The sequence below is a fragment of the Pseudorasbora parva genome, chromosome 3 (assembly GCF_024679245.1).
Source record: "Pseudorasbora parva isolate DD20220531a chromosome 3, ASM2467924v1, whole genome shotgun sequence".
Taxonomy (NCBI): Eukaryota; Metazoa; Chordata; class Actinopteri; order Cypriniformes; family Gobionidae; genus Pseudorasbora; species Pseudorasbora parva.
This window is the reverse complement of record NC_090174.1, coordinates 37305241-37316341: the sequence shown is the minus strand read 5'-3', so window position 1 is coordinate 37316341 and position 11101 is coordinate 37305241. Positions and strand designations below refer to the sequence as shown.

General features: G+C 37.4%; 1 protein-coding gene across 2 annotated transcripts; it reads right to left on the bottom strand.

Annotated features, from left to right (window-relative positions):
- Positions 1-850: 850 nt before the first annotated feature.
- fbxw2 (F-box and WD repeat domain containing 2) lies at positions 851-10609 on the bottom strand. Of its 2 annotated transcripts, XM_067438699.1 has the most exons (7): positions 10150-10609; positions 8808-9317; positions 6217-6411; positions 5922-6055; positions 5731-5817; positions 3729-3898; positions 852-2600 (listed from the first exon to the last, which is right to left on the bottom strand). In XM_067438699.1, exons 2-7 carry the CDS (start codon positions 9295-9297, stop codon positions 2309-2311), a joined length of 1368 nt encoding a protein of 455 aa, XP_067294800.1. In that variant the 5' UTR covers positions 9298-9317; positions 10150-10609; the 3' UTR covers positions 852-2308. The 2 variants fall into 2 exon arrangements, with proteins under 2 accessions (XP_067294801.1, XP_067294800.1); XM_067438700.1 differs by lacking the exon at positions 10150-10609 and having other exon boundaries at positions 851-2600; positions 8808-9312.
- Positions 10610-11101: the final 492 nt, after the last annotated feature.

The following is an 11101-nucleotide window of genomic DNA, read 5'->3' as shown; positions in this document are numbered from 1 at the left end:
CACAGTCACCAGCTTTCAACCCAATAGAGCATCTTTGGGATGTGGTGTAACAGGAGCATCGTCCCCTGGATGTGCATCCCACAAATCTCCTTCAAACTTCAAGATGCTATCCTATCAATATGGACCAACATTTCTAAAGAATACGTAGAATTAAGGCACTTCTGAAGGCGAAAGGGGGTCAAGCACTGTATTAATATGGTGTTCCTAATAATTCTTTAGGCGAGTATGAAAGAGAGTGTAATTAAATGATGAATTTTCCTTTTTGAGTGTACTGAAATATTTAGCTCTTACCATACTTTTATTCAGTATTATTGCATTAAATCCAATCTGTCGTGGACAAGGTGTTTTCCCCCATTAACTAGTTTAAGGTTATGGGAAGATTTAGGGGTTATTGGCTGTAGCATGTAGGCCATTTGCACAGTGATTAACATAAGTAAACAACATTTTTTAAATGAATCGACTGTGGAATGGAGTTTGAGCTAAAAAGGTTTTTTAAAAAGCATGCGTTCACAACGTATTGGTTGTAATGCAATACATCTTCACAGTACAGGCTTTAGCAAGGGCAGTCTTGTTTTAAAAGGTCATTTGTCAGTCTTTTACCCCCATTATGTTGCAGCATCGCCCTCTAGTGTGCATACTGATTAAAATCATATTCCTCGCATAAGAAAGGCTCCAGTCATTCTGGTTCTAACTTATCATACGATTGTTTACTTGCATTGTGGTTCAGCGACCTAGAGGTTCTTCAACGCAGAGCTGGATTAAATTGATAAATCACATGCAAGAGATCATAACTAGATATTCCACTTAAGTAACAACAGCAAACATCAAAGTCAAAGGAAGTCAACTTCTATCATTAGCTACTGTCATTTATTTGTAAGACAGCATGTTATTTTGTTATACAAACAACAGACCTGAATTCTGCTAATGATGGATGGATGGTATAATTGTCTGTAAGGTTTGTATCTCAGTGAAGTAACACACGACCAGTGCATACAGACGTCACAACTCCCCAATGACATTTTCGGATAATCATAATTATCTGTCCACTGAAATGTGTGAGCAACACGGTGAGACATACATTTAACTATCAACTCCAAAAAAAAAAAAAAAAAAACTCATTCATTTGTTTTGATGGTTTGGGAAAATAAAACGTTACATTGTTCTAATGTTCCAGTGGGATATACAGCATTAGAGAAGCAGCTATATAAAGTGACAAAGGCTGGTTAGCCCTGGATTATGCAAAAAAAAGTACAGTTTTTAAAAATAAAGTTTAAAAATGAACATTCAATGATATTCACAAGAAGCATTTTTGTGCAATCTAGTCTGGCTAAATAGTGGTAAGACTAATTCTTACAGTGTCGATTACATTAGGTTAAAAAAATAAGCATAAAACATTTCTCTCATTGAGGGAGGATTGTAACATTAGATTTGAAAATGCACCACTGTAAATGCAAAGGGTTAAGTGTTAAAATAAAAGCACATGACTAATAAACTGAATGAAAAATAAAACCAAGGGTCAGTAATAGTGTGAAGCCACCTCTGAATGACCTTCATAGGGAACCAATTTCATTCATTCATTCAGACTGCATTTTGACAGTCTTCAAAACTCAGCAAAATGACCAACACAGATGTCTGAGGTACAAGCCAGTGCCTACAGACGCAGACTTCTGAAAATTCAAATTCTTCAAAAGGAAATCATAGCTTTAAGGCAACATTTCTCTGTCTACAGGAAAACTCCTGATGTTGTAAATAAAATGCAAATTTGTTGCAAAGGTAGCACTCAAACAAAAAAAGCACTTCATTGTCAATCTTAGTGATTGTGCTGAAGAAAACAAAAAACAAGCCAGCTCCACTGCTCATTCTTGCTGTGAAGAGATCTGTGCTCCGATGTTGCTGCAGCATTTCACTACCTCTTACTGGTGTGAAAGCACAAGGAGCTGAAATCTGAATGTCAGTGGGAACGCTCTCTTAAATCTTCAACAAACAAAAACCTTGGATTGTTCACACCACGAAGAGAAGCTGCGGTCTGTCCCACAAATCTTCAGCTGTCTCCTTTCCTATAGATCGCAATGTGCAGAATGCGTGGTTTGCAAGTGGATAAGAAAGAGTGAAGCAAGAGTAAATCCCTAATCTGAATGGAAACAAAATGCGAGGAGGGGTGAAAACACTTTGGTCCATGCATTATCTAACTTGGTTGGCTGCAATTTATTTTTTCAAATCAAGAGCACCCTTTTTTCTTCTTTTTGTTGTGTTCGTAAGTCTCGCCTGATTTCAAAGCACAGGGTTAGCATTCAACACCTTTGTGCTTCTAGCCATTCTCTCTCCAAAGAACCAGATGAATGCTATGGTCGGGCATGCTGGTGGCAAACACCAGGCCCGCATCGTTCTTGCCGTCCAGTCCGTTGAGCCAGGAGGTGACGCCCGGTAAGAAACTAGAGCCACGTTTGGATTTGCGGTAGGCTGGCAGTGGCCAGCGGCCCACAGTGACCTCAGTCCTCAAGTCCAAAACATAGAGGTGATGGTTATCAAAAAGCAGGGCGAAGATCTCACCGAACCCAAGAAGAGAGAGGCTGGAGGGTTCCTGCTGTGGTTTGATGACCCTGCAAATATGAAAGAATAAGTAAATGATAAACATATGCTCACTTTTGTTAAAACAACATGCAGTTGCATAAATGTTGCTTATATGATCTACAAATAGAGTACTAGGGCTATCAAATGTCAAAATATATTTTTAGCTTTGATTTCACATTGTGTGCAATTATGTTGAAATGCTTGTCTCAGGTGAGTATCCTCGTAAACACAAGAGAATGTAAACAAATGAAACCAATGAGTATATGGGATCCGTGCATTTGGTCTTAAAGTGACAGCAGCCTAATATTTCTGCTGCTGTCATTAAGGTTGGTCAAACAACAAAATACAGAGAAAATCACTTTTGTAGCTTCAACAAAGATGAATTATATTACATGCAGTGTTTATCATTTAAAGGGTTACTTCAGCGATTAGCATATGGCTTTGTACCATATGATTAGCATATCTCCAGAAATATCCAAAAACCACTAGGCCAGCATTATATATTTTGCTCAGTTAAGTACTTACATTATTCCAAATGTTTCCAACTATTTGTAAATCGTTAGAAATTGCTATTTTAACCAAGGAACTGGGACATGTGAGAGAGTCACCTGTCGATTACGTCATATCTGCGTTACCCTAAGTTTCTGGTTTTCCGATGCAGAAGCGCTTTACTCTTACTGCCGTGTGCAACAAGCGTCACAGCAGCCGTGCTGTCAAAATTAAAGTGTTAACGCCTGCAATACCTCTGTTCAGTTTGATGCGTTAAAAATATTTAACACAATTAAGGCAGCACCTGTTTTTTCTGTCATCCTTTGGTTAGCGTCACATTATATGATCAGATACTCTATTCATGCAAATGCTTTTAAACCATTTAAGTACAACAAGACAACGGGAACAGTCTGTGAATATCCTGACAGATACATATACACACACAGAAAGACATGTGCCAGTATCGTGCGCACGGACAGCACACCAGAATCGACGATTACCAAAAAAAAAATGCAGATATCTTTTGTGTTCAGCAGAAGAAAGAAAAAAGGGTTTGGGACAACTTGAGGGTGAGTATTTTTGGGTGTATTATCCCTTCAACAGAACAGTTGATTCAACAGGGTTATTAGCAGTTTGGTTAAAGAAATGAGGGGCTGGAATGAATGTACCTGATGACATCAAAACTTGCAAAGTCCCACTGATATATGCCCAGGTCTGAACTACAGACAATGTACCGGCCGTCGAACTGTAATCGTGGCTGTAAGCAGACACTGCGGTCTTCTGACACGGATAGGGTCTTTAAGCACTTACAGTTGATCTCACACCCTATAGGCCACACCTATGGAGAAACAGAGAAATAAATGAATAAATGCTGTCTATATAATATTGGTTAATATTGGTACAAAATACTGGTTTTGATCATGTTAATACTACACGATAACTTTGCAAATAATTCAGCAGCAGTAACTATCTGTTTAACACTCAGACATAGTATTGCACATTAACGCTGGTTGCCACCTGTCATAAACAAGAAGAAGACAATGCCGACTAAGTGTATTATCTAATTTGAAGCTTGACATGGTGTTAAGATAGTCAGCGTGGGAGTTTTTTGCACTCCGTTAAAAAGAAAGGCTATTAAGGTGCAGTGTCCAATGTGAAATCTGCGTGGGACTCTTTCGTCCTCACGCAGAATCTACAATTGTATAAAATCTGGTTGAAATGCTGCATCCAGTGTAGACATTAGAGGTGTGCATATAATACTGTCCACAATAACACCGGTATAAATTGTTACAAGATTAAAAAGTGTCATCTCAGTATATCAATGATATAGCGACGCAACGTTCCTTAGCGCGCAAAACAACACCCCCTGTCTAAGAGTAAGAGCAGCATGTCAGCCTCCGATGACGATTAAGTAACTAAAAAGGAGCTGCTTGGTTACAAAAGGTGAGACCTTTTAACAACTGACAAAACATTGAAAACTTAAAGCTGTTATTGATGTTTGAAGTGCAATATTTGACTGGAAGGGTAAAATTTACGGTTATTTTCATAAGTTATGTCTTGCTAGATCTAGCATTCTGCGCGCTTGGAATCAGACACAGTTGGGCATAAGATTACATTTATTTGAATGAATAAATCCTAGCATTTATTTGAATTAATTATCGAGCGAGAGAGAGAGAGAGAGAGAGAGAGAGAGAGAGAGAGAGAGAGAGAGAGAGAGAGAGAGAGAGAGAGAGAGAGAGAGAGAGAGAGAAAAATATAATGTAGTGATCCAGTAGCTTAGCTATTTTATTGCTAAAATAAATAATTGCTTTAATTATAACTAATTTAATAATAACTTTAATTAATTACATTTGACTTATGTTGTGTGACTGTGTCACTTCTAGTGCACTATAATGCTGCTGCTGCTGCCACCTTATGACAATACATTTACACTTTGATTTAAGTTTTCTGTAATCAATGACATCAACTCATTTGAAAAGGATGGAAAAAACCTTTCCATTTTGTTTGCATTAATAAATGCTGCTGCCTACCAGCTGTAATCACCAATAAAACTGTTCCATTTTTGTTTTTTATATCGCAAATATTCTTGAAATAGTGATTTAATTTTGAGACTACATCGGCCCATCTGGATTATAAAGGGTTCTAATGTCTTCTGTCAAATCGCGCTATTCACGTCAGATGTAAACACAGTATTAGACTGTGACCATCTACAGGAAGTACTGATCAACAGCAAGTTCTTTTTGTAGATACTGTATATATGTGTGTGTGTATATATATATATATATATATATATATATATATATATATATATATATATATATATATATATATATATATATATATATATATATATAACATATATATATATATGTTATATATATATATATATATATATATATATATATAGTTATATATATATAAAACCGCGCTGCCTCCCTATACTCGTGTTTTAAATGGGATTCATTGGCCAAAATAAGGAAAAGTTAAAGATTATTTTTACTGAAAGGATTTTTTTTTTCTAGTGAAACCTCTAAATGCACAATGGAAAACAACTTTATATTTAAAATAACAGTCTAATATCTTTTTAAACATCAAACTTCACACTGAACAGCAATTTGGAAAAAAATTATGGAGCTTGAAAAAAATACTTGTACAAGTGATTTACATTACCTTTATTTCATACTTATCAACACTCAGTAGTATGTAGTCACCAGGACTGTGCATCATGGACTCAACTTGGCTTTTTTGAAGGTGCACCTAAACCAGCACAGATGTAGAGTTAGAAAAACTGATCTCCAACTCAAAAAACAAACTACAATGCTTCATTCCACAATGAGATGCGGTCAAAATAAGAGTCTTACCTTAGTGACCCACTCTGTGTGTCCAGTAAGAGTGTTGACACAGGTTCCTGCAGACAGGGACCAGACTTTTACAGTGAAGTCTGCTGAGCCGCTGACCAGGGTGTCCAACTCATCGTTGTAGTCTATGCTGAATACTGCAACAACAGAAAAAACTGTTTTTTTCCTGCATATGCACACATGCAATGTCTTGCTGCCATGAACCATAAAGGTCAGCAGTGACGAAAGCAAAATCAGAAGCAAAATCTTTAACTATTGATCTTCTTTTTGCCATTAGACGACAAAGCTTGACACCAACCTGCCCCAGTATGTCCTCGGAATTGCTGGATTTTGGCACCAGTGCTCCATTCCCAGCATGCAATGGTGTTGTCAAAAGATCCCGTTACCAGTTTCTGCTCATCAAATTTGACAGTAGCACAAGTGTGCGTCTGAATGCCATAGACACACTGCCCTGTGCGAACATCCCATAGTTTGGCTGACAGGTCATCGGAACCTAAGTGGAAAGACGTGTTCAATCAGCGAGCCACTGAACACAATCTTCATTTAAAACAGGTAATAACTTTAGTCTGCCTCACCAGTAAACCACCATGCATCACCAAAATAAATTAATTAGATTACTTGTGGCCTGTTGCACAAAGCTGGTTTCATTTGTTACCCAGGTAAGTTCGAGATTAGTTTGTGCAAACTCAAATGGATTGGTCTTTAGCAGTGTTTATCACCATGGTAACTTACACTGCAAGGCTAACCTGCTCTGGAGCAGGTTTTATTCTGGGTTAGAGATCACAAACCCAAACTGGACCAATCAGCTACAAGTAAAGACACAATAAAGCCACACCCCCTGTATCTCTCGTTCCAAATTAAAGCAGTTTATAATGAAAACTTTTGAAATAAAATTGTGGTGCTAATTCTTTAAATTCTCTAAAAATCTTTTGGTGCTAATTATTTATTATTTATTTATTTAACATATTTATATTATATGAATTATAATCACTTTGAATTAATATAATATGTTCATATAAATACTATATTGATTGAAAAGTACCCAAATAGTAAATATAATACATGCATTCATAATTCTTTTAAATAACATGTATTCATTTGAGCTCTTTATGAACCTATAATTATAAGGCATATATCTCTGATTCACATCATGCACTGATATAGTCAGATATTCTTTAAGCTGCCTTCTCAAACTGTCGCTGCAGCAGCAGTGATTATTCCTGCTTTGTAAACACATTTAAATTCATGATCATTTTCAAAACGATCTCTCAATCTTCAGAAAAGAAGTGAACCAAACGGACACTGTGATTGGCTGTTTGCCGCACATGCCACACTTTCAGGTGCACGCGCTTCAGAGTTTATAGTCAACTCTGGATTAAACCTGAGTTGACAGAGAAAGTTTATACCAAGCTTTGAGAAACGGTTGAACTTGATCTAAACCAGGTTGGATTTATCTGGATTTGTCAACTCTAAACCTACTCTGAAACTCAGAGTTTGTTCAACTAGCTTTATGCAACATGCCTCTGGTTTCAAAGAACAGTGTTGATTTACTGCCATAGAGCAAATATGGCTTGGTAAGAATAAAACTGCGGCTTCTTTATTCAGTTGAATCTATGAAAAGACTTAAACCATCTATTAAATGCAATTCAGATGAACATGTCCTATCACAATTATGACAAATCATAACTGTCGATTATTCCCTTGCAATTGTAATTGCGATTATTAAATATGATTATCACAATTTACATTGAATGTTATGAATAGCTTTATACTAGGAGAATAACGATACAATTGTGTCACGATTCGATATAAATCACAATACTTAACTTATCGATTAATTTATTGATATTTTAAGACAAAACAAGGAGAGTTTTTATTAAAATAATACTATTATTATTGTCGTATTATTATCAGGACCCACAAATATTACCCTCCCGCCGGCCACCGCTGGCCACCTTGATGCCCTTAGCGTCATTACTTTATGATGCCCATTGCACTGAGAATGGACTTAAAGGGATAGTTCACTTTGAAATTAAATTTTGATATGTTTTATCTTACCTCATGGTACTGGGCAAACAAATACTCCTACATCTCGGATGCCCAATGAGGTAAGCTAAAACATATCAAAATTTAATTTCAAGTGAACTATCCCTTTAATTGGAGGGATAGAAATTTCGCTGAACGAAACCACACATAGGCTGTGTGCACGGCTTCTGTGCTATTTTGCGTGCGTTCGACCAGTCAGCACACTGCTGTCACTGCGTAACGTATCTAACCATGCAGAATAACATAAGTTTTTTTTTTGTAATCGTGGATTTGAACAATTAAATAATCATAGCATCCATAATTGTAATCGCAATTAGAAATTTGATTAATTATGCAGCCCTCAGCCCTGTCAGTAACAAGAATTCATAAGAAGCACAATAACTTATAAAATTCAATAACTTAAAACAATAAACTCTTTACCACATTGGAGACTGAAAACTGAGCTTATGAAAAGGATAGATAAATAAATTAGCACTAACGTCACAACGTAAGAGAAGTAGCAATCTTCCCTACAGTATTTTAAATGGATTATAGAGGCTACTGGGTTCTATATATCGGTTGTTGATTAGACAGAGACCAATCTAAATGTGACCTTGAGGTTGAATTTAAAAAAGGGACGGGGTCTAAATGATTGAAGAAGTGTGGTATACAAACGTTTGGGGTCGGTATCACACCTGATAAAATAGTATTAAACATGTATGGATGAATCATTCACAATAAGATCCATAATATATTTATAAATTAAGGTTGAATTTTTCCGTGAATTTTTTCGTAAATTAGATCTTTAAAAATCTAATTTAGACCACAAAACCTGCTAAAACAACCTCTACAAAGGTAACGCACCTGTGCAAAGGAGCCCATCCCGGTAGTAGAGAGCATACACTCGAGCACTGTGTCCAATCAGAGAGCTTGTTTCAAACGCATCCTCCTCCCTCAGCTGCTTCATGCGCAGTTTGGCCTTCAGATAAACACCCTTCCAGTGCACAGCATCCTGGATGGCCTCATCGATGCGCCATCCAAGGTCTCGACACACGTTCTGCCACACTTCTGTACAGGTATTGATGACCTTATTCCACTGTTTGCACACCAGACAGCAGGTGAGCAGGGTCTGGGGGTCCAGCCAGCGGAGCAGGTAGAAGGCCAGCTCTAATGGCAGCAGGCGCAGGAAATCCCGCTTCAGCAGCGCTTCCAGGCCGTTGGACAGGTGTCGCAGCTGGGCAGCACCACTCAGTGAGATGAGGTGGTCCAATGATTGGTTGCGCTGCTGGTCGCTTAGCGCCAGGAAGGAGGTGGAAACTGACTCCAGCCACCCCTCGAAAGCCGCCTTCTCCATGGGCACATGAGGGCGTCTACCTGTTGACAGAGAAACCAACCAGGTTAACATACTTTTTTGCATATAACAAACAATGGTGTGGAAGAAAGCAGTGCCTTTTATATACAGAGTAAAACCAAAACTATAACTACCAAGAGAAATGGAATAATAAACACCTTTTTACTACAAATTAGTCTGTCAGACATCAAACACTTTCCACTCTTTGAATAATGTAAATGTCATCAACATTGCTTCAAAACATTTATAACTACCAAGAGAAACGAAAGATAAAAACCTTAAAATGACATAATGGATGTCTGTCAGAGAAATCCAACACTTTAACGCTGAGGCAAACTTTGAATAATGTAAATATCACCTACATTGCTTCAAATCGTTTAAAACAGGATGTGAAGGTACTAATTTATTTGAAGAGCTAAACCATGACGGTGTTGTCTCGAAGTCTGTCTAACCTTAACTCTAGCAGAAGCAATAGCCTAAGAGGAAGCATCAGATATAGACTTCGACATAGCGGTAAAACAGGACTGAGGGGGGGGGGGAAAGATGGGATCTCCAGGATTACTTGACTGACATGCTAACACGGCTTTTTGCACAAAAACTGACAGGTTGTCATGTAACTGGAATGCAACTATGGATTCCAAACACACTTGCCAAAACAGAGTCGCTAGCTAGCAGGCCAGAGAGCAGAAACTTATTATTTATTATTTTTTTTTAACTATATATATTTTATTTGGACTCAATTTCAATAACATGTCCAGCAGCTATTCAATATATATATATATATATATATATATATATATATATATATATATATGGCGGTGAATATAAAATATAGAGCAGTGCGGAAATACTCACCATTTCCAGTAGAATCAGTCTGTGGAGAGCGCTAGCTAGCCGCGCTAGCTAACAGGTGTCAACACAAATCGATATCGCTCCACAAAAGAGAAACTTTCGTTTTTGCGGTTGAGTCACAGTCTGGCCTAACATATAATTTTAGCGACGAACAAAGAAAAGTGAAACTCCAAGCTAGCTGACATCAAACAAATCTCTAGATTTCTGGGCTAGCATTATAACGTACAATACAGTTTGAATCTAACGGAAACGCTTTGACATGGAAAATGTATTCGATCTCATTTCGTTCACATTTTAAATTACGTATTATTCCGGAACGTAACATCATACGTTAATCTAATGCACATTGTTGTTGTGATTTTTTCTTCATCTGTTTCTGGAGTTAGCTGGCTAGGCTAAGATAGGGAGCCTCCGTTAGCAATGAGGAATAACAGCGGCAGGAAGTTGCGGGATGAGCAATTTGACACAAGCGGGAGGAAGTCAGGAGGAGTGTCCGACTCCGCCGCCTGTCACTTCTTCCAACCGTGAATTTTAAATGAGTTTGCATTCCTTTAATACTGTATGTGAAAATGATGTGTCATTATTATGCATAAACCTCATATGATGATGTAGCTTAAATATCATAATCGAGCTAAATTCACACAGATGGTGTTTATGTTGCGCATTGTTCGGTGGTCAGCAGGGGGCACACTATGCCAACAAACCATAGCAACAAACTTAGACATTTAGTGTACAAGTCCTTAATATTACTGTTTTTAATAAATCCAATTACTCGTTTGAATTCGTATATGATATACATCTACTACTTGTGGTATATTATTAGCCTATAGCCTAGCTATATTTAAACGTTTGAATACAATACAACGTACAATTAAAAAAAAAAAAAAAGACTCCAGTGGGTCTTTCCTGGGATTCGGTAATATTTCAGTCCCCTAGATTTTAAAGTGGTGGTTCA